Below are 24128 nucleotides of genomic sequence, written 5' to 3'. Positions count from 1 at the left end.
CCGCACCCTGATTGGCCCTGCCTCTACCGCTCCTGCCCTCCGTTCCTGAACGCTAGCCACTTTGCTCTCAGATGGGCCTCGCTGTTGGAGCCAGCAGCATGTCAGGGGAGAGGGCCCTGGGCGAAAAATGATGGTGGAGGGGGCGAGCCCTCCAGACCACTAACGAGCTCCGTTCTAGGCTCCTAATGAGCTTTGTCCCAGACCTGCTGACAAGCTGGCCATACCCCGCTTGCGCCACTTGATCCAGCTGCGAGCTGCGCCAGAGTCCGATTGATTCAAAGCCACCTTAAGCGGCATGGGTGGGGGGCCAGGGCGGGGGGGGGGCTTTCAAAGCCTGTTCTTAGGAATGGGCTTTGAAGCTAGTACTGAAATGAGATTAATTACCTCATGTTTTCTCCTTTCATGATGCGCTTGAATTAAGGCATCAGAAGGCGGATACTGAAGTGTCATGGTGTTTGCTATGCATATATTATATATAATATATTTTATATACCCAGTAAACTATTCCCTTCATCCCACTTTATTGCATACAAGAAGGATATTGTGAAACTGATGCATTCTTATTTACTCTGAAACAAACACTAGCCAATGATTCCTTATCCTTATAACTAAAGGTTGAAAGGAGTCATTACGTAGGGATGGGCATGAACCTAAAAATCAGAACTGAAGCCTGAACTTCAAACCGAGCCTGAACTTTCCTCAAATAGAACTGGCCAGTTTGGACCCCCTTTCTCATGGCTGTGGAAAGTAAAGGGAGGATTGCCTGGGAATGGAGCAGTGGGTGGGCAGATGCCCTGTACAGCTGTTAGGTTTAAATATCCTGAACAGCTGAACCTAACTGGACCAAATTCCAGTAAACATTCAGGGAAGGTGCCTTCCCCAAACATCCATTCAAGGGCCCTGAACCAGTTCAAATTAAGTCAAATTTTGGCTTCTGAGCTGGTTCATGCCCATTCCTAGTCACCAGTTTCCTTAAAGTGGTTTTGATTTAGTACCCTAAACTCAAATGGAATTCAAATACCTTAACCGATGTATAAAGCTGAGTACTTCCACTCAGATATTCCACTTTGTCCTAGGACTGAATGTTCTGTAAAAACTCCCCCCCCCAATCTCTAGTGGGGCTCTAGGCCAATAGATAGGGAGAGTGATTTGACTGTGGCCTAAAGCTCAAAGATTTTCCAGCTGTAGCTAGCACTATAGCAGGAGAACTGAGGAGAGGACATTTTGATGTTACACCAATGAATGATATCATTTCTGGTGTGAAGGCAGAAGTGATATCATGGCATTGGTGTGGCACTCCAGGATACACATGTCACCAGAAGTGACATCACCCAGACACTCCCACTGGATCATAGAATCATAGAGTTGAAAGGTATCTTCAGGGTCATCTAGTCCAACCCTGTGCAGAATGCAAGAAATTCTGCCCACCCACAGTGACCCCAATTCCATGTCTAAATGATGACCCCCCCCCCAAAAAAATAGAATCCCTGGTCAGTCTGGTCTGGGGGAAATTTACCTTCTGACCCAATTCTCAACCATTTTTGGGCCACGGACCTTTTAGGAGCTCTTCTTAGGTTCCAGATTCTCCTGCAGCAGGCTGGCCACTTTATCTTTCTTTTTTATTACCCTAAATAATTTGTTGTCATTCACAAATTTAGTCAACCTCACTACTCACCCCTAATCCCAGGTAATATGCACTAATCCCAGTACAGAGATCCATGAAAGACCCCACTGCTCATATCCTTCCACTGTGAGAACTAAGCATTTATTTATGTTCTCTGCTTCCTGTTCTGAAACCATTTCTTGCAGTGCAGTTTGCTGATCAGTCTTTGATGAGCAACTTTGTCAAAATCCTTTTGGAAATCCAAAAGAACAATGTCTACTGGCTCATTGACACTTCAAAGAAAAAAGTTAGTGAGCAGGACTACCAGCTATAGAGTCCATCCTCCACATTTGCCATTTTTCCAGAGGAACTGATCCTGAATATCTGGAGACCAGTTGTCATAGTGGTATATCTCCAAATGACATTGTTAAGTGAGACAGGACTTACCCTTACAGAAGCCCTGTTGATTTTTAGGATAGCCTTCCTCTGTGCTTGACAATTTGTTTTTTTTATAATGCTATCCATCATTGTTTCTAAGTGCAGCAAGTTTGGGGCACAATTTGTCCTGCATTTTCAGAGTTTCCATTTGTTGACAAATTCAAATGTAGAGCTAATTTTTGCATAGTGTGAGTCAGGTTGCTGGACAGTCTGGGAAGCTGCTTTGGGAGGAACAGTTTGTTTCAGAAACCCACCCCATACTTTGGCTTTTGTCTACTGAATTAGGAGACAGGGATCTCTGCTTCTCCTGCACTCCCTATTCTGCTTTACAATAGCAACACTAAACCTTCTGACTATTTAGTCAGACAAAAGAAAATAAACTTCACAATTTACCAGCCCAATCTGTATCAGGACTTTTCTAAAAATGGAAATTAGGCTGTTTATGAAAAACCATGAGATGGGTGAAAACCAGGGAGCGGGTAGAAGGCTATCTGATTGTAAAGACTAAGAGGAGGAGCGGCTTGTCTGAGTTGTTCCTTGCCAACTGCTGACAGAGGCAGTCCTAATGAATCATACTGGATTGTGATCATGTGCTGCAAGCCCTGTGTGAGCTGCCAAAGAGGAAGTGGAGCTTGTTTTCCTTTTCTTGATTCCTCTGCTGTACGAAGATGAAAGGTGGAGGAGGAGGAGGCGGCAGCAGCAACAACAGGAGAAGGAGGAGGCAGACTTAATCAGGAAAGTCTGCCAATTTCAGAAGAGCTCAAATGGAGGCCCATGAGTGGGTCCCTTTGAAAAATAACACCTCTCCACCAACCTTAAGTCCAGCCGTGCCTCCGTATGTCAAGCTAGGGCTGACGGTCGCCTACACTATCTTTTATTCACTCCTGTTTGTGTTCATCTATATCCAGTTGTGGCTGGTCCTTCACTACAGGCACAAGAGGTTCAGTTATCAAACTGTCTTTCTATTTCTGTGCCTGCTCTGGGCCTCTCTCAGGACGGTATTGTTTTCGTTTTACTTCAAAGACTTTGTCAGCGCAAATTCTCTCAGCCCCTTCGCGTTCTGGCTGCTATATTGTTTCCCAGTGTGCCTCCAGTTTTTCACATTGACACTGATGAATCTTTACTTCACTCAGGTAAGCAAATGGCTGTATGTGTGTTTGATGGAATTGTGACAGAATGATGGCTTCCACCCAAAACCAGCTGGTAGGTTTAGTTTGTTGAGTAAAAACGTTTCTCTTTCCAGGGCCTCTTGGATGATTCAGATTAACTGTATAGTCTGCAGGTTTTATATCTTTCAAAGCTACAGTGCAATGAAGATTCCCCTGACCCTTCAGCATTGTCATTCACAAAAGAACAAAACATCATAACTGAATAAGATAAACTTTAAAAAATAAGTTTGCATCTTTTTCAGAGATTCAAAGATCGTGTGCAAAGACACAAACATAAGATCTCTAATATACATGACTCAGTCTTTGTTGGACAGCTATAGAAAAATGCTCAACATATATATGTATTCTGTCTGTGTAGTCTCCTTACTAAGTTACACTGCAAAAGTATTAGCTAAATCATGGCTGCATTGCAAATGTGGTGGAGTCAAGAGACATTATAAACCACAGATGAAACAATCACTCGCGGCCCTCAAAGAGATATGGCTAAAAATCTTGCTGCTCAGCAAACTAAGGATATCAGCTGGTTTGACTAACAATGGAAAACAAGATTTCACAACTCAGACTCATGTTTGCCCAGCAGAGAGTCTGAATGTCAGTGGCAACTCTACAGTCTCACCTATCGGTTTTCAAAAGAAGGAAGTTCAGTTCACCTGGAGATACTGAACAGCAATTTGTTTTGATGCAAGAGCTTTTTCTTTCATTACAAAATAAAATGTTGTTACTTCGACCAAGTTTTGACCAATCCAGTAAAAGTGGTGGCAAATGGTACAGCAAATCCCATTTGAAACCGAATGCTGCTTAAAGGTTAGGATCCTGGTCCGGTCTCATTGCAGCCACAGATCTGGTAAGTGGCCTCATTAACCTCAGAACTCCATCTGGCCTGTTTTGCATGTCTGATGTAAAGATTATTAAAGCAATGCAACAGAAGCAGCAAGCTCTTTAGAAAGTATTATTTTAATACTAAACATGATTATTAATGTCAATAAGCAGTTTCTTCATAAGACCTAGATATTGGATACAGAATGAACTTCAGTGAGCTTTTAACTTTAATAGAGAAAACATTTAGGAAGAAAGGAAATGTTATGATGAACATGTTTAGGAATATAAAAAGAGCAGTTGGGAGACCCCTGGTAAAATGCCATCTTATGATGTGTGGCTTGGGTCAGCTTGTTTTACAGTCCGGTTTACTTGAAGGAAGGAAGCCCCTCAGATCATAGGGCGGCTTTCTACCAGGTAAATGGAAAGCGTTGACCAAAATTAGCCATATTTAGAATGGGAATAAAATAGGAATTATGAGAATGGATCCCAAAAAGACCATAACAGCTTGCACATAAAAATACTGCTTTATATAAAAACTGCTGTTCTTTCCTGTTAAGTACAGATGGGATATTGTGCTATTGCCACTGAAAAGGGACTTGTGGAAGCAATAAATAAAAGTGACATGCTTGGGCTGCTCGTAGAGGAAGGCCTCAACTAAAAACCCCAGAACTAGAACAATAGGAGCAGCCTTTAAAGCAATAAAGCACACACTATAGAATTAGCCACACGTCCCTTCTCTGGTAGATGCTATAAAGCAATAATCAGGAAGTGACAAGTTTGGCTTGTAATTCAGCATACTGTAAAAGCAGCTCTGTTCAAAAAATACACCTATAATACTGTCTCAGTCAACAAGCAGGAACACGTGTGAAAGGGGAGAGGGAGGGGAAGGAGCCACTATAACCCCACAGACTTGTGTGGCGGCAACTTTCACCCAGATAAAAAAGAAGAAAGGCACAGTAGTTCAATCTCTTCATGCACAAAAGCCAGCCTATTCAATTTGAAGAAGTTACTGATTGCTAACATAGATGTGAGGCTGCAGAAGTGGTGGAGCAAAAGGCCATATTAATTTAGCCACACCATAAAATGTTGGGCAGGAGGAACATGCCATGAAAGCACCTGAAATTATGCAAGTGGACTAATCTGCAAAAATTTAGGTTCGCTTAGGAAAGAATAACTGGCAGACAAAAAGATTCCGCAGAACCCAGCAGGAGAAGCACACTTTAGAAATACCGGGGGGGGGGGGAGATTAATACCTCTTTCTCTTTTGTGAAGGACCAGAAAAGAGAGAGGGCATTCCTAAATGTCAAATGTAACCAGTTAGAAGAAGAGTTGTTTTTTTTACACCTCCCTTTTCACTGCCTGAAGAAGTCTCAAAGTGGCTTACAATCTCCTTCCCTTCCTCTCCCCACAACAGGCACCCTGTGTGGTAGGCGGTACTGACAGAGCTCTGACAGGAGTGCTGTGATTGTGCAGAGTATGGTTGGGATGCATAGCTATGTAAATGGCCACCCAGGGTCCCTCCCCTTCCCACCCCCTCCAGGCCCATTATTGGCTACTTGGGGAGGGGGAGGCAGATCAACATGGCATATCACCTGCTAAATATTGAACACATTTTAAACAATATAAAAAATTAATTCCCATCAATTCAGGGAAACGCTTCCAGGGCTGTCAAGAAACCCAGGGTTTCCCGAAACCCTGGTTGAGAAATCCTGCACTGTACCAACTTAGTGAATCAGTGGGATATTAGTCCAGAAGGTCTCTTTATAGGTGCCTTTAAAAGTGGAAACATGACTTTCCAAGTTAAAGATAACTGAGTGGTGGTATTTACAGTGGACAGTTCGTAGGTGGGACAAGGTGGCTAAAACTTCCCCTCACATGCTGATACCTCCTCCACTCCCTATCTCCAGGACTTTTCTCCTACCCAGGTATTGGAGCCATCTGAGGGAAGGGGGGTGGCCATGAGGAAAGAGAATGGGCAAGGGGGAAGAAGTTAAGCACCTTATTCTTTCCTTCAGGCCTGACTTTCAAATGTGTCTCACTGCCTCACACAGCAGTTGTGATCCCTCCATTTGCCATGCAATGTGTCTTTCCAGTTTGAGTCACCCAAATGCTCTTACAACTCATTCTCACATGAAACACAAAGAGGACTTATAAACCTCACGACTTTCAAAAAAGTACTACTCTTTCAGCTCCTAGTATGACTTCCTCTGAAACTAAGCAAGGATTGTCTACATGCACACACACACACACACACACACACACAAACACACGTACCATATGGAACCTAAGTATACGTTTTCCACTTTGGCCCTTGACAGAATAATTCCTCTTAAGTCACAGTTTCCAGCAAGATCGATTTAATCTAATTTTATGACTTTGTGAGATCAGCATGTGTTATGGTTAGTGTGATGGACAAGGATCTGGGATACTCAGGTTCAGGTCTCTACTCTGCCCTGGAAGTGTGCTGTGTGACCTTGGGTCAGTCACATACTCTTAGCCTAACCTACCTCACAGGGTTGCTGTGGAGGTTAAGTGGTATAAGCAGCTTTGAGTCCTCGATATATTTATGGTGGACAGGGCAAAAGAGGCCCCAAAGGAGCTGTTTAGCCAGATGGATAGGCCACTGATGGTGGATGGATGGATGAGGAGGTCCAAGTAATCCTGGGTGTAAGCCATCAAATTGGAGGAGCAAAACCCCGCTCTGTTTTCCACATGCATTCTATAAACCACATTTTATTGGACTTTTGTCACATGCTGATAATTCTCTGTGTAATCTTTGTTCCCACTGCAAACACAGCGGCAATTGCAGTAGCGAGAATCTACAAGACGGTTTCCCCTATATTTTCCTTGCTGCAGGCCCCATTGGCTGTCTTTGCCACCTGCTGGGGATTCCGAGGAGCTGGCAGCTCATGGCAGATTATTATGGGGAGGCCCAAGCTTGAATCCCCACTCTACTATGGAAGCTTACTGGGTGACTTTGGGCCAGTTCACACTTCCATCCTCACTCACTTCATAGAAGAAGAAGAAGAGTTGGTTCTTATATGGCGCTTTTCCCTATCCGAAGGAGGCTCAAAGCGGCCTACAGTCGTTTTCCCATTCCTCTCCCCACAACAGACACCCTGTGAGGTGGGTGAGGCAGAGAGAGCCCTGATATCACTGCTCAGTCAGAACAGTTTTATCAGTGCCGTGGCGAGCCCAAGGTCACCCAGGTGGCTGCATGTGGGGGAGTGCAGAATCGAACCTGGCATGCCAGATTAGAAGTCCGCACTCCTAACCACTACACCAAGCTGGTTGTTGTGAAGATAAAATGAAGGAATGGTGTGAGTTGCTTTGGCAATCTAGCAATTGGTGGTTGGTTTGTTAAGCTTGAAAAAGCGATGGTGTGGAAGGCAACCATAACGAGGGCATGGGGTGGGTGAGTGCTGAGGCAGGGGGAGTAATGCTGATGTGGGTGGTATCATGATCACCCTGTGCTCCTCACGCTCTCTTCCTCTTACTCCAGAGATGTCAAGCAGCCAGGCAAAGAGAAGTCCTGCACCTGCCCAATCATCTGCTCCCCAAATCCTCTTCATGCCTTGATTCTTCCAGAAGGGAGTGTGTGTGCGTGTGCGTGTGCGTGCAAGTCTGTGTTGGAGCAGCTAAGAGAGTGGGCAAACCCTTTGTTTAGCTAGCATATATTCAACAGAATAAGCCAACCCAAATGGCATGAGAATGGCATCATTTTAAAAGAAAGTTTGCCATCCTCCAGGTGGGACCTGTAGGTCTCTGGAATTAAAACTGATCTTCAGGCTACAGTTCCCTTGGAGAAAATAGCAGTGGGACCCCTATGACATCCCATCCCTCCTGAGTTGTCTCCTCTTCTCAAATTTAACTCTCCCCAAGGCTTTTCCCTGCTTCATAGTGAGATGTTAGAGAATCTAAGAAATAAAGCCCGAAAGGGAACAATTAGTTAGCCTATACTGAGGTGTGTATATTTCTTTCCCTGAGAGTCACATGAGGTATTGCCATATCATCTATCAATGTGGCAAGAAGAAATCACTCATGCATGTACCCATCATCTTGTTCAAGCCTTGGCCACTGGGTATGTGCTGCTAACCCAAAGGTGGGAGCTGTACTGGCAGGCTGTCACATACCTAGTAGCTGCAGGTCCATTTTAAATAAGATGCCAAATGCGTACAATGCCATACATTTCCATACCAGGTTATATTTAAATCAAGCCATTGGTCCCTTGAGAGTACTAGACTCTCATGGGAGCAATGCTCTAAGAACTCTATTATGATTCTCCATTACCCGGGGCCTGGAATGGATTTTTCTACAGATCAGCTTGAGTAATAAACCTGTCATTTGGCTTCCCATGTTGCTCCTCATGTAACATGTCTATGTCCTCTGAAGCCATCAGCTCTCACACAGCAGTCCGGCTACTGTATAATGTAGCCTAAATAATGTGATACTTGTTGTTGTTGTTGTTGTTAGGTGCAACGTTGTGTCTGACCCATCGCGACCCCATGGACAATGATCCTCCAGGCCTTCCTGTCCTCTACCATTCCCCGGAGTCCATTTAAGTTTGCAAATGTGATACTACAGAAGTGCTTTGATGGTACTTCCATCTTAAACACGGTTGCACCCTTCTAAACTAATTTACTTCGGTGGATTTAGAAGGGTGTTACTGTTATTAGGATGCTACTGTTAGCGTGTCACATCTGCATTACAAGCCAAACAAGAATCATTTTGAACTCCATGTTTGAAAACATCTCTGAAAGCAGCCAGAGCCTTTCCATTGCTGCAGAATTAGTGAGTACCTTGTAGACATCCCATGATATAACACTTTCTTTTTTCCATCACATGTAAATTGCGGGTGCACACTGTGAGAATCCACAGCCAGCTACAGATCCTCTCATCATGTCCATTTGATGGGGGAGGGGACATATTATAAAGTTTTTGCTACATGCACATTGAGTCATTGGGAAGACGCCACCTCTTATCGTGGCTCCTAAAAGAATATAGTATAGCGTAGGCACCAAGTAGGGCTGAAAGGGGAAGGCATTCCGCAAGTGAGATGTCGCTACTGAAAAACATGTCTCTTGCAAAGGCAGGGTCACACAGATCAAGACTGGCGAGAAAGATTTCAGCTCGTAAAGGGGATGAAATGGGAGGAAAATACGTTCTCTTATGTAGTTGTGCCTAGGCTTCCCTTGGATTAGAGTCCAATTGTGAACATTTGTATTTTTAGAAGAATGGAAACAAAAATACAGACAATTGAGAGGATAGCAACAATTGGGGTAAAAGGGTTTAGAATGTATTGTGCATGAGGAAATAGTCTAGGAGAAAATAGAACAGAATATATTTAATTTAGAGGCAAAAGAAAGATTATAGCAGTCACTAACAGGCTTCCATTAAGAACAACCATTTCTTCTTGGGCTGTTCACACATTGCAAAACATGTGGTTACATGTTAAACCATTTCTGCATGGAGGGGTAAAACGCAAATGGCTTCCTGCTTGCAAACTCAGGATGGTAAATCTCATGTTTGCAGCCCTCCTCACAGGGAGACCCCTCCCATATTTTCCCTCTGCCCCATTGCAGCTTTTTGCCTCCTGACAAGGCTGCAAGTGAAAGCAAAATGAACTTCTCCCTCAGCTCCTTGGCTTGTCATTCACAGCAAGCCACCAATCACAGCACAGCTGTTCTCTCGTGGACTGAAACTTTCTCCCCTTCGAGCCCCAAAATTAATTTTCTTTTAAAAATGCCACAACACAGACACATTTTAAATAAAAATCAACACTGCTGTGTTGCTATGGAGAAATGCCAGAATGATACAGCATTAAGCCTTTTAGGGGGTGATTCATATTCTTTTGCACTTTATTTCTGTCTGGGTAGATTTCTGAGATGCTGAACATGTTCCCTGGCGCCAAAAAATGTCATATTGTGTAAATAGCTGACTTTTAAAAAAGGCGCTCAGACCCCTGTATGATTGGGATAAGGCTGCTTGATTACCTGCCCCCTTCTCTTTCCCAGCTCATTTCCCATCTTCAGAAAACAGAAATGGGGCTGTTTTTGCCTGACTGAGTTGTGAGAAGGCTGCACATAGTCCCTGGAACCCAAAAAGACATTTTGTGCTAATGGTTGGCTTTAAAAGAAGATACTCAGATCCCTGTATGATCGGGAGATGGATGCTTGATCACCCACCTCTTTCCAGCTCATTTCCCATCTCCAGAAAACAGAAGAGGGGTTGTGTTTTGCCTGCCCGATCCCAAGAAGACCGTGGACACTTTAAAGATAATTTTAGTTTACCTTTGACAATGTAGCTTTGCAGTCACGCTGCAACACACACCACAACATTTAAAAAACATACTTGGAGCAGGAAATGGAGTGGGGAGGGTGGGTGCAAAGGTGGGGACAAAATTGCCAAGACTTATCACACATTTGCCCCTCTACATGGACTTCTCCCTGGTTGCTCCCTGGTTGCTCACCTATGGGACATGCAATTTAGGGATGTAAATCCAGTTTTGATGATTCCCTGAATCGCAAGTTAAAAATGGCCCAAACCTGATCCAGATTCTGGACAAGGCTTGGGATGTTGGTGACATCATGTGGAGGGCTCTAAAAGAATCATGAAAAGAGATCTCAATAAATATTTTATTGTTGTGGCATGATCCCATAGCAGTGTAGAAGTGTAAGTTTAAAAAATATATATTTTACTGTTGTGGTGTATCCCTGTGGCAATGCAGAAGTATATTTTTTAAAATAAATTTCGGGACTCAAGGGGGATGAAAGTTTAAGTCCCCCAAACCACCACAGTGAAGGGATTGGTGGCTTGCCTTGACTGACCACCCAAGGAACTGGTGGAAAACTTCAGGTTGTCCACACTTCCTGCTTCTCCGCTGCCTCGCCAAGAGGTAAAAAGTTGCGATGAGATTATGCAGGAGGGGTCTCCTGTCAGGAAGCGGCAAATGCACGGTTTACTATCGCGTTTTTACAAGCAGAAGGTGGAACGTGCCATATGCCTCTGTGCAGAATCGGTCAAGGAATATCATGATGTTATTTACTGTTTCTAACTGTTTGAGTGGGAAGTGCTTTTGTCTTGTTTTGATAAATCAGTAGGGTTTTTTACCTCATATATTTCAGATGGAGGCTGCTGTGTCATTTGATTGTGTTATCTTGGTGGTACTCTGCCTGCCAGACTCTCATTTGGTATCTGCTATGTTGATCTCTTGTGGTTAAAATGATTATTTTAAAAATTGAAATGGGTATTGACTCCCCCCACCCCCATTCTGGCATCTTGACTTTTTCACTGGATCCATCTTTTCGATAAAGGCTACAGTGTACATATCTGAGCACTTATTTCTCATTGAGGCCAAATTGACTCAAGAGGCTTTAAATTATCTTCTGGACAATATCCACAATGCAGAACTTCCCACTAGGTAACAGCCAGGATTCGTGCATATAAAGTAGGGTTTTAAAACAAAAACAAATAGAAGTTCTTGCGTATCATAAGCAGCTTTGGAAACTCTAGAGAGTTTTCACAAGACTCACAGAAGGAGAGTCACAGTTCTGGCCTTGTATTTGCACTGTGTTTTTGTCCTGGTTACTATGATGCCTGTCAACTAAAGTTAAGGTTGTATACTGATGGGGGGTGGAAGGATTCTTGTCTATTTAATAGATTTTTAATATGCAGAAATAGGCTCTATGCCCTTTCGTGGCATAGAATTAAATGCTATCACTGGATAGCATGCTGAAAAAAATATTAAAGTAGCAGTTTAAAAAGAACAGTATAAAAGTTGACAATGCTTGTATAAAATCATTTCAGCATCATATACATATATGTGTGGCCAGTTAACTTTATGTGGATACTGTTTTTAATCAAAGTAATCTTACTTTCTTATTGAATGTAGGGTTCTCTTGATTTCCAGCATTAAGGTGGCCCTTCCAAAGATTTTCCAGATTACCTGCCACTGTGCTTATTTACTTTGGATGCACTGTAACCTTTACTAGATGCTGATATGGAAAAGGATACCACAGGATGAAATTTGTCCAGCTTTTCGCTCTCATGTCTTCATGATCATATTTTACTTGAAATAGGGTGGAGGAGCAGGTCTAGTCATGCCATGTGGGTAGAAAGAGTAGTTTGCATTGTGCCTGCCAGCAGTTGTTTTAAAACTTCCTGTGCCACTTCATGTCAGCTGTGGACTGGATAGCTGAACCAACTCACACTGAGCAGATAAGGAAAGTAGCTGTTAGCATGTCTAAAGGAAACAGCCTTTCTGTTTCCTTGTCTAGGTTTTATTGAAAAGATTGTCTGGTTTGTACTTGGCAGTATGTTGGAGTCTAGAGGCCCAGATACTTGGTTTTTTAATGTTCTGAGAATTCCTTGATTTTAGCAGATGTTCCAGGCTGTCCAGTGTCCATAAATCACTCCTCATTTTTTAAGCTTACACCTAAGAGTGAAATTCAAGGCAATTCCATTGTACAATTCCATTGTACACAGTAAGACTTTCATATAAACATGTCTAGGATTTGTTGAAATTTTAATTCACTTCAAAGTGTAATGTGTAAATGAGAAGTTAGACATCATATGTACTCAAGTACTGGTTGCAGCTTCCTGTGGATTGTATATTCAGTGGCTTACCTATATGTGCTGCTGGATAATGTGTGGGATGATCCCAGAAAATTAGTTATTTGCCAGAAGCAGTACAGTGGTTTGAGGGTAAATCTCAGCTAATTGTTTTAATTATATGGCATTACAATTTGTCTGGAATGCAAGATGTTTACTGCAGTGTAAGACCATTCCTAAATATTTATTGCAAATATAATAGCAGGATTTGAGCCCATTAGTTCCTAAGACCAACAAAACTTCCAGGGTATAAGCTTTAAAGAATCCGAGCTTTTGAGAGTTAGCATTGCCTTTGCCAGAAGTTTGACTCTTGAAAGAGTATGACGTGGAAACCATATTGGTCTTTAAAGTGCCATGGGTCTCAAATCATGCTTTTCTACTGCAGACAAGTGTATGGCTACCCACCAGAGCCTATCTGCAAATATAACAGACACTCTTCTTTCATTACAGGTTATTTTTAAAGCTAAGTCAAAATACTCACCAGAACTACTTAAATACAGGTAAGAAATACATTTCTTGTAGTGAATAAAAGGCAAAGGCAGCTATTTATTGTTATTCTCTTTTTGATATATCTGTGATAAAAACCAGGGGAGTGCTAAAAAAAAAACCCCTCAGGTTCAGATATATTGAACCCCCAAAATATCGGTATTTTCCAATATTCCCATGCTGGTACTGGGATTCAATCTCTCATTTTTCTTGGCTCTATTATACTGTGGGACCATTATACTCTTAGTAAAAAGGTAAAGGTATCCCCTGTGCAAGCACCGGGTCATGTCTGACCCTTGGGGTCACACCCTCCAGCGTTTTCATGGCAGACTCAATACGGGGTGGTTTGCCAGTGCGTTCCCCAGTCATTACCGTTTACCCCCCAGCAAGCTGGGTACTCATTCTACCGACCTTGGAAGGATGGAAGGCTGAGTCAACCTTGAGCCGGCTGCTGGGATTGAACTCCCAGCCTCATGGGCAGAGCTTCAGACTGCATGTGTGCTGCCTTACCACTCTGCGCCACAAGAGGCTCTATACTCTTAGTGCCTCTCCTCAAAAAAATCCCGAAGTTCCAAAAAGATTTGATCAGGGGTCTGATTTTATGGGCCCCCAATGAAGGTGTCCCTATTCTCCATTGATTTCCACAGAAGGGGGAAAGGTATTTAAAGAGAATGTGCTCCCTTGAAATGCCTTTGCAAGTTGTGAGTGAATGACAAAGATGTTTAAAGAACTTGCAATAACTTGAAATACCTTCTTCAAGCCAAAAATTCACCTAGAAGGTGTTTAAAGGAACTACAACCTCTTTAAACATCCTTTAACTTTAGCTACTTGGCAGTTTTGAAAAATTTGGAATATTTTTGATATTTGTTATTTTGGTTAGCTGAAAAAAAAATGGTGATATATATCTCGCTGAAATAATAGGTGGAGAATACGGAGAAGGTATTTTCTGGCTATTTTTTTCCAGCTTGGATATAGCCAAATGCACACCCCTAGTAAGAATCATTTTCACCTCAAAGAAGTATTTCAAAGAAGTAATTTTTATGTGAGAACATTTTCTGGTGGAATATACAACATCTGTTATTTTGTTCTGGTCAGAAGGAATGTGATCTGAGGATGGAAGGACTGGTCATGGCTCCTTTGCCATGGACAGATCACTGCTTGTGGAGGTTCAGATTTCCAGGGATACTAAGACTCTGTAGGGATGGGGAATCTATTTAAATATTACAATGTTGGAGCCTGATGGATCCAATGATGTAGATAATTTTTCCTATTGATATGGTTGATGTTTCCCTTTTTGACCACTGTAATGAAGGAATGATCTAGTGACTAGCATGACATCTCACAGATGCCGTCTCAAATTTCAGCATTTAGGTAGCCATTGGTTTTTTGAGACAAGGAAGAAAGAGCAACAGTGGAAGACCACTCAGGATGAATCCAATAAGAAACAGGCAAAATGTCATTTTTAGGTGTATTTCATGGCAAACACTTTCTTGCCCTCATTGTGTTTGCACAGTGTAGGCCAATGAAATTTTTTCAGGTTGTCAGTGGACTGCTGGAGTATGTGGACTGCAGGGGCAGATGAGCTGCTTGGTAGCCCGCTGTGAACATCTTGATAAAATCTGTCACTTCCGTAATTACTTGAACTTTAAATTAGCAGTGATAGGGTCAGATGATGTTGTGGTACTGACTTGTCCAGCTGTTTGAGATGCTTTTCAGTTTATTCATTCTGAGGATGTGAACAGAGACTTAGAATGTTCAAGGTCTACCATTCCTGGATGGACCCAGTTGTCTGAATCCTTTCCAACATTGTGTCAGGCCTGGTTATGGGACAGAGACAGTTCTGGGAGCCTATCTTGTATCAGGGAATGGACAGAGGTATTGTGACTATGTTGATTCTTTTGGACCTCTCAGTGGTTTTTAATATCACAGATCATGGTATCCTTCTGAATAACATTTCTGGGTTGAGACTGAGAGGTTCCATTTTGCAGTGATTCCAGTCCAGCTAGGAGGGTAGGTTTGAGAAGGTTGTATAGGGGAACTGATGCTCATCCCTTTGGCCTCTGCCCTGTGGTACTGCAAAGTTCCATCTTGTGTTACCTGTGCTTTTTAACAGCTGGAACAGCTGGCCGAGGTAATCTGAAGATTTGGCCAGGATTGTGAACAATATGTGGATGACACTAGCATTTCTGGCCAATCCCAAAGAGTCTCTAGAAAACCTGAGCCAGGCAATTTTTTAGACTAAATGAAAGCTAATAAACTAAAACTTAATTTTGACAAGACAAAAGTGCTACTGGTGAATGAAAGGTCTGACCTGAGACTTAAAGTATATCCTCCAATCAGGATGGGGTTACACTCACCCCCCCATCACCCGGCCTGCGGACCCTTCACCTCGCTCCCCCACCCTCCTTCCCCCCCTGCCCCGTCCCCTTTCATTGCAGCTTCCTTCCTTCCTTCCTTTTCTGTCTCTCTCTCTCTGCCTCTTTCTCTCCCTCTCCCTTGCTCTCTCTCACTCTTTCTTCCTGCCTTCTATTCTTCCATCCATCTACCCCTTTATCTCCTTTCTCTTTCCTATCCATCTCTTTCTTTCTTTCTTTCTTTCTTTCTTTCTTTCTTTCTTTCTTTCTTTCTTTCTTTCTTTCTTTCTTTCTTTCTTTCTTTCATCCATCCCTTTATCTCCTTTCTCCCCTTCTCTCTCTCACTTTCTCTCTCCCCCCTCTCCCTTCCTTCCTTCCTTCCTTCCTTCCTTCCTTCCTTCCTTCCTTCCTTCCTTCCTTCCTTCCTTCCTTCCTGTGTTCTGGATACTGCATCTTTCTCCACCTTAGAATCATAGAATTGGAAGGGGCCATACAGGCCATCTAGTCCAACCCCCTGCTCAATGCAGGATCAGCCCTAAGCATCCTAAAGCATCCAAGAAAAGTGTGCATCCAACCTTTGCTTGAAGATTGCCAGTGAGGGGGAGCAGCCTCTTCCACTGCTGAACTACTCTGACTGTGAAAATTTTTTTCCTGATATCTAACCTATATCGTTGTAGTTTAAACCCATTACTGCGTGTCCTCTCCTCTGCAGCCAACAGAAACAGCATCCTGCCCTCCTCCAAGTGACAACCTTTCAAATACTTAAAGATGGCTATCTTCTTCCCTCCCTCTCTCCCTTCAAACCCAAAACTTCAAAGCATTACACTCCACCATTACACCATTACACCTACTACAACGGGCTTAAGCTACTACTAGTAGAATCCTTCCTTCCTTCAGCTTCCTTCCTTCCTAAAGCATCCAAGAAAAGTGTGTATCCAACCTTTGCTTGAAGACTGCCAGTGAGGGGGAGGTCACCACCTCCTTAGGCAGCCCCCGGCCCTTTACTTCATCCCCCCCCCCTCCAGCCCTTTACAACATACTTCATTGTTGTGGCTTGTCTGTATCTTATTTTGAAGGGATGTTTAAACATTACCATAGCGATCAGAGAGCGCTAGGGCAGTGGTTGAGAGTAGAGGAGTAAACTATCCCCCCCCCACCGGGCCTCAGTAAAAGGCGTTGAGTGGTCCCCGGTGAGTGGTCCCCGGTGATAAAAAGGTTGGGGACCACTGCCTTAAAATACCCCTTAAAACAATTAGCATAGCAAAATAATAGCATAACAAGATCACGAACGATAAAATACCAGCCACTCCCCCGTTCAGCATGGGTCATTAACTATCTCTCTCTCTGGGAGCAAGGAACCAGGTTGACCTCAACTTAGAGATCCTCAGGTGGTAACACTGGGTACCGCTCTGGTCTCAACCATATGCCTGGCGGAAGAGCTCCGTCTAGTAAAACCTGAATGGTGGAACATGTTAGTTACTAAACTCATTAACCCTTAGGGTGCTTTTGCCTCACACCTGTTGAATTCATATTTTAAGAATTAAGTGACCTTAACTTGCAAGTCCTAAAATATTGAACACCATAATTATGCATAGGTTGGAGAAACTAGAGAAGTTTTTCTTCATCACAATAATTAAGGCACCCTGTGAAGTTGATGGGCAACAGTTCCAGACAAAAAAAACTACATCTTTACTAAATTAATTGAATTGTGGAATTCACTGAAACTGCATGTAGTGATAGTCACAAGCCTGGATGGCCTTAAATGTGGGTGGATTCATGATCCATTGACTGCTAACCATAGTGACTAATGGGGGCCTGCATATTCAGACCTCTGGATATCAGTGTTAGAATGGAACATCAAGAGAAAGCCTTAGCCTCAGCATACTGTTCGCTGGGCCTCCACGTGCTGGTTGGTCACTGTGTGAAACTGGATGCTGGACTAGATATACGGCTGAACCCACTGAACAGAACTCACATTCTTATGCTCTGTGATGCATCATCAGATATAGATAAAACATAACTGCTTTTTTCCCTTCCAAAGCACACATGCTACAGAGCATGTCGGGATCATTATTATTATTATTATACTTAAAGCGGCTTACAGTCCTTCCCCACAACAGACACCCTGTGAGGTGAGTGACACTGAAAGAGCCCTGAGAGACACCCTGCTCAGTCAGAACAGCTTTATCAGTGCTGTGGTGAGCCCAAGGTCACCCAGCTGGCTGCATGTGGGGGAGTGCAGAATCGAACCCGGCATGCCAGATTAGAAGTCTGCAATCCTAATAACTACACCAAACTGCCTAACCACTCCTAACCTAAGGTGACCAGATTGTCCCACTTTTGGAGGGACATCTGGGGTACTTGGCCAATTGTACTTACGTTGAAATTTAAAAATATATATTACAATACTGTTTTTGAGTTCTATGTGTTCTATGAAAATGTTTGTTGATCCATATAGACCAAATTTTTAATCAAGAACCCCCCTGGTCAATGGTGTCCCACTTTACCAATGTTAAAATCTGGTCACCTTATCCTAACCACTCCTGCTTTGCCCTTCAGTGGCTATTCCAGATTGGGGGGCGGCGGTGGAGGGGGGGGGGCTCTGGCATTCCCTTCAAGAGTTTTCTTGAAGGGGGAGTTTGTTTCTTTGGGGGTGGGTTGCCTTGTCACTTGGCAGTTACTTGGCAATGAAGGCCATCAAATGCAGCACATGCTGCTGCCAGAGGATTCCCTTCCCTTTTCTCCTGTTGCACTTTGTGCTTGTGTTTGTGAATGTAGTAAAATGGATAGCAAAGAGATAACTAAAACCTGATTAGGAGTGGAGGGAAATTCCACTTCCTGAATTTAGTTTTTCCCCTTAGCTTTCAGTTCCTCAGTTAGTTAATGCTGAATTACAATAAAATACTGTGTTATGCAGAGCCTGTGAGTACGTAGATTTATTCTCCCTCCCCCCTTTATAAAAGTGAACCTCTAGGATTCGTCTGGGATCTTAGTTGTAACCATGCTTTCCTGCAGGGCTGAGATGAAAGGTGAGTGCCTAAAGATGTGGGGGGGGGGGGGGCGGTACTTCTTGCAAAAGGAAGACTGCAAAGCTTATTTTCTGCAACATGTGCCCTCTGGCTTAGCTGCTCTGGGACTTCAGGCTAGAATGTCACCAATATACGGATGACACTCAGCTCTGGTGGATGGATGGCCAGCCGGACTCCCCCCCCCCCCCAGCATTTGCCAGTTTTTCAGCTGGTTGGCTCAAGCAGAGTCATCTGAAACTCAACCCCTCCAAGACAGAGGTCCTGTGGCTGGGCAGAAGGGGACAGGATCAGAAAACACGTCTGCCTGGATGGGGTGCAACTTACATCTGTACCAGGAATTTGTGTCCAGGAATTTGTGGCTCAGATCATTAAGGTAGCCCAGATGGGATTTTCTCATCTACGCCAAGCTAGGCTACTAGTGCCCTACCTGTGCTCGGAACACCTGGCTACAGTGATCCAGGCAATGGTCACTTCCAGATTAGATTTCTGTAACTCGCTCTATGAAGGCCTTCCCTTGTCCCTGACCCGGAAATTGAAACTGGTACAAAACGCAGCTGCAAGGGTCCTTACTAAGTCATCTTGGAGGGCCCATGTCCAGCCTATGCTGCGGCAACTGCATTGGTTGATGGTTAGCTTCCGTATCATGTTCAAGGTTTCGGTTTTAACCTTCAAAGCTATACATCTGGGTCCTGCCTATCTGAGGGACTGCTTATCTCCTAATGCTCCCTGCAGGGCGTTTTGCTCTGTGGGTATGAATTTGCTGGTTGTCCTGGGGCCCCGCGGAAGTATGCCTGATCCTGGCCCAACCTGGTGGAATGAGCTCCTGGAAGAGCTGAGGGGCCTGACGAAGCTCTCTGGGTTCCACAGGGCCTGCAAGATGAAGCTCTTCTGCCAGGCATTTGGTTGAGGCTAGGGTAGTAAGATCAGGTCCCTCCCCTTTGTACCTCTTGTATTGTAGCCCTTCCAGGCCTAACATTGCCTGGGGCCACCTAATATAGGGATTCCATGTTTTGTTTCATTTCTGAAGATAGCATCTGACTGATCACAAGGAGAACAACATTGTGTTTTAACAATATAAAGCCCCCCCCTTTCATAACAAATAATATGAAAATTTGAATCTGTATCTTTAAGCAGTTTTTGTGAGAAAACTGGATAAATAAATGGCATTTCAGTCTAAAGGCCATAATCTCAACCCCACACAAGCACCACAAAGTTAGGTCCAAAGTAGTTTTTAAGTTTCTGAGCAAGTTTTGTCGGGGTTTCTCATAGCAGGGAATGTCACTTTAAAGACCAGAGGGAGCTCTTTCCCACTCAGAACTGTGGTATGTAGGTAGAAGGGGCTCTTGCCCCCCATCCTGTTTTGAGAAGCTAAAACGGCCCCACTGTATAAAATTATTTACATAACTTTGGAGCAGCTTTTCACAAGCTTTCTCCCTGATCCTCAGGGTGATATCAGGCAGACCATCATGTCAGCTAGATTTGCCATGTTGGCATTAAAATACTGTAGATATAAGGTTGACATCTGTTGGGACCTATTAATGCCATGCTCTGATAGTTTCTCGCCCACCACCATAATGCTCTCTGTGGACTTTGTTGTAGCCTTTGGGAACAGGGATGTGAGGAATCCTTTACAAGAAACAGATACTAAGGTTCACTGAAGTAATGGTTACTAATTTTGTCAGATATTGTTCTGGATACTAAGCATCTTATTAACTCTGTGTTGTTCAACATAATTATAAATGATTTGGATGAGGGGTTAGAGGGGATACTTATTAAATTTGCAGATGATACTAAACAGGGAGGGGTAGCAAACACAACAGAAGACAGAATCAGAAGATGATCTTGATAGGCTTGAGAAGTGGGCTAAACTGAATAAAATGAAGTTCAATAGGGACAAATGTAAAGTTCTGCATTTAGGTAGGAAAAACCAAATACACCAATATAAGATGGAGGAGACTTGTCTTGGCAGTAGCATGTGCAGAAATGATTTAGAGTCTTAGTAGACCATAAACTGAACATGATTCAGCAGTGTGACTCAGTGGCTAAAAAGGCAAATGGGATTTTGGGCTGTATCCAACGGAGTATCGTGTCCAGATCATAGGAGGTGATGTTACCACTTTATTCTGCTCTGGTTTGCCCTCACATAGGGTACTGTGTTCAGTTTTGGGCACCCCAGTTGAAGATGGATGTAGACAAACTGGAGCGTGTCCAGAGGAGGGCAACAAAGATGTTGAGAGGTTTGGAGACCAAGACATATGAAGAAAGGTTGGGGGAGCTTGGTATGTTTAGCCTGGAGAGGAGACGACTAAGAGGGGATTTGATAACCATCTTCAAGTATTTAAAAGGTGTCATGTAGAGGATGGAGCAGAGTTGTTCTCTCTTGCCCCGGTGGGACAGACCAGATCCAATGGGATGAAATTAATTCAAAAGAAATTCTGTCTAAACATCCGGAACAGAGCCGTTTCTCAGTGGAACAGGCTTCCTCGGGAGGTGGTAGGTTCTCCATCTTTGGAAATTTTTAAACAGAGGCTGGATAGCCATCTGACAAGAGGCTGATTCTTTGAAGATTCAAGGGGGTAGTAGGTAGGGTTGTGAGTGTCCTGCATAGTGCAGGAGGTTGGACTAGATGACCCAGGAGGCCCTTCCAACTCTATTATTCTATGATTCTATGTATAATAATTTTAAAATTCATTTTTCTCCCATTCAGGTTACCTCTCTACTTGGCATCTTTCTTTGTCAGCTTACTTTTCCTGCTGGTGAATTTAACATGTGCAGTGCTTGTGAGAATGGAGAATGCAGAAAGGAAAAGCATTGTCTTGGTCAGGGTTGCCATAAACGACACGCTGTTTGTGCTGTGTGCCATTTCACTTTCTATCTGCCTCTACAAAATTTCCAAGATGTCATTAGCGAACATTTACTTGGAATCCAAGGTAAAGTATATTTCAGACATTGAAAAAACTTGAGCAGATTATTATCCCAGTGGCGGTAATCAAGTGATATCAGCTAAGTTTGTTTTCAGCTTTCCATAAACAAGCTAACAAGCTAAGGTTAAATAAGCAATTTCAGCTCTGGATTTATTCCATTAAGACAATGTCCGTTTATAGTTTTGGTGTCTTTAACAGGGCAAATGTCTTTTCACCTTTACATGCATGAAGAGAAACGGTAAAACGTGAAAAGCAAGGAACATTTCCTTCTCTCTAAAATAGCAGTGTACTGAGTCGAGGGTGAGGGTGCCAAAAAGGGTGCGGAAAGACTAAATAAGAGCAAGGCCTCCAGCAATGGCAGACATCACCTACCTTTGCAGAAAAATAACAAACACAGAAAACTGCTTCAGGTGAGAGCTGTGCATGCACACTGTTCTCCAAGCCATGAGGTGGTCCTTTGGACAGCAGAAGATTGACCACTGCATCTATCAGCTGTCTTGACTGAGAGGGGGACAGTGTGGCTCACTTTTTCTCAGACAACCAGCTCAAGCTGATGAAGAAATGCAGAGGAGCTGACTCCCTTCCCTTCCCTTCCCTGGGAAGGGAGGAAGTCTTGCTCTTTATCATCAAAGCCATCTGGGAGGAGAATTAAGGGGGCTGGGAAACATGCCCTTTGACTCTTTCTCCCTTGGTGACTCTAATTCCCTCACCACTCAATTACTTTGGAGAAGGAAGGAGGCTGCTTCGCTTCACTGCTGAAATGATGGGAGGGGGGAGAACTGAGCTCAGAAAAAGTGCCTCTTTGATCATTATTTTCTGACCAAAACATTCTCCCTATTATTTGATAGAGGGTTGGCAGCCAAACATCAAGCACAGGGATTAGACTCAGAGGAGTTCTCTCTAGGCCCAATCATCCTTTCAATCTTCCTCAATTCAATGCAACAAGTTGTACAGAGAGTGAAAAAATTATTTCTTTGTTCTCGTACTGAAAAAGCTCTATGTCTCACAGTTTCTTGCAGCTCCCACTTGTCCATTTTTATTCAGAAGCCAGCCTCTCACCTGCCTCAGTGTTTAAGTTGAATTATCTGATGGATACGCATTACCTGGTTGTCAGAGAATGATCACTCTGAGAGCTTTTAAGGGCACGATATAGAAGTGCTTGTTCTGCCAGGCAAACGTATTGCATTGTGATGATGCTTTGTTTTCAGACTGCTTTGCTTTGTTACAGCAACTGAGTTTTTAAACATGATTTTACCCAATCATTTCATCTGTTTTGCATTTTGCATTGAAAGTTGCTAGATTCACTAACATAGAAAACTGCCTTATACCAGGATTGTGTACTCTTGACTGGCAGAGTATATGCTATGTAGAACTTGGTAGGTCAATGAGCAGAATGAAGTAACCGCACAGGCAAGAAAACATATCAAGAGTAGAGAAGACACTCTTGTGAAAGAGACTTACTGTGTATACTCGAGTATAAGCCTACTTTTTCAGCACATTTTTATGCTGAAAAGGCCTCCCTAGGCTTATACACAAGTGAGGGTCCCCATTTACCTGTTATTGCTGATATTGTGGTAAAATTAGGTGCCTCAGCTAAAATTTGGGTCAGCTTATACTTGAGTATGTACGGTAAGTGTAGAGGGCGATTTGTCTGTGAAACCTCATGGAGTCAGCCTTCCTCAAGGCACACTCACTTTATCTGTGATGTTTACAAAAGCAGGCATTCCTTCCAAGATAATAACAGACTCACCAGAGAGATTTCATTTCTGAAGAGTTAAAAAGTTACCATCTGCTTAACAGAGGTACTGAAAATTGGATAATCAATGGCTATACTTTCCAATAAGTGATTTATTATAATTGTTTTATAATATCTAGTGTATGTTATACGGCAGGGCAAACTCATCTTCTGGCTGGAATATGCATATAAAATTTCAGGTTACTGCTTTTGCATCAGTCCAAAACTTCTGACAAAACTATATCATTCCTTTCAGAAAAAATATTGTACTATGATTACATTTTAAAAGAAGAATTGATTTTTATAGCCTATTTTTCCTTACAAAGTGGAGGGACCAAGAGGGACCAAGAGAGCTCTGACAGAACTGCTTTATAAGAATAGCTCTAACAGAACTGTAATTAGCCCAAGGTCACCTAGCTGGCTGCATGCAGAGGAGTGGGGAATCAAATCTGGCTTTCCAGACTAGAAACTGCTGCTCTTAACTAAGCAGATACAGCAGATTTATATTGAATCTGATTTGTTATAAATCCAGCCTAGAGTTAGCAGCTTCCAGGTATTACAGTTGATCTCCAGATTATCATATCAGTTCCACTGGAGAAAATGGATGCTTTGGAGAGTTGACTCTATGGCACTATGTCCCATTGAGGACCCTCCCCTCCCTAAGCTTCACCTTTCCTTGTCTTCACACACAAAATCTTCCAATCCAGAGCTGGCAACCCTAATGTAGCCAGTGTCATTCATTCTAGCCGAGTAAAGCTCCAGGATCTTTCCCTTCACTGCTACAGATGAACCTGAAATATCTGGGATTGAATGTCATGACTACTTTAGCTAGTCTCTGCTGAAGAATAACTGTGTCCTGTGCTTGAAGCACTCAGTTTTATCACTCCCATCCACCAGACTTTCTTGCATTTATCTGATATGCATTTTTGAGGGATGGCAGCCTCCAGGAGGGACCTGGGTA

The 24128-nt window shown here is 43.1% G+C and overlaps 1 protein-coding gene across 1 annotated transcript in view; it reads left to right on the top strand.

The window, feature by feature from the left end:
* Positions 1–2620: 2620 nt before the first annotated feature.
* Positions 2621–24128, top strand: part of GPR137B (G protein-coupled receptor 137B) — a 30940-nt gene continuing 9432 nt past the window's right edge. Inside the window, exons 1-3 of the mRNA XM_077345496.1 lie at positions 2621–3174; positions 13090–13139; positions 21216–21438. Coding sequence (XP_077201611.1) covers positions 2806–3174; positions 13090–13139; positions 21216–21438 — 642 coding nt within the window. The 5' untranslated portion in view covers positions 2621–2805. The remainder of the gene's footprint in view (positions 3175–13089; positions 13140–21215; positions 21439–24128) is intronic.

This window comes from Paroedura picta, chromosome 1, assembly GCF_049243985.1.
Source record: "Paroedura picta isolate Pp20150507F chromosome 1, Ppicta_v3.0, whole genome shotgun sequence".
In the NCBI taxonomy this organism is placed as follows: domain Eukaryota; kingdom Metazoa; phylum Chordata; class Lepidosauria; order Squamata; family Gekkonidae; genus Paroedura; species Paroedura picta.
The sequence above is the reverse complement of the archived record's forward strand: the minus strand, read 5'-3'. Positions and strand labels throughout refer to the sequence as shown.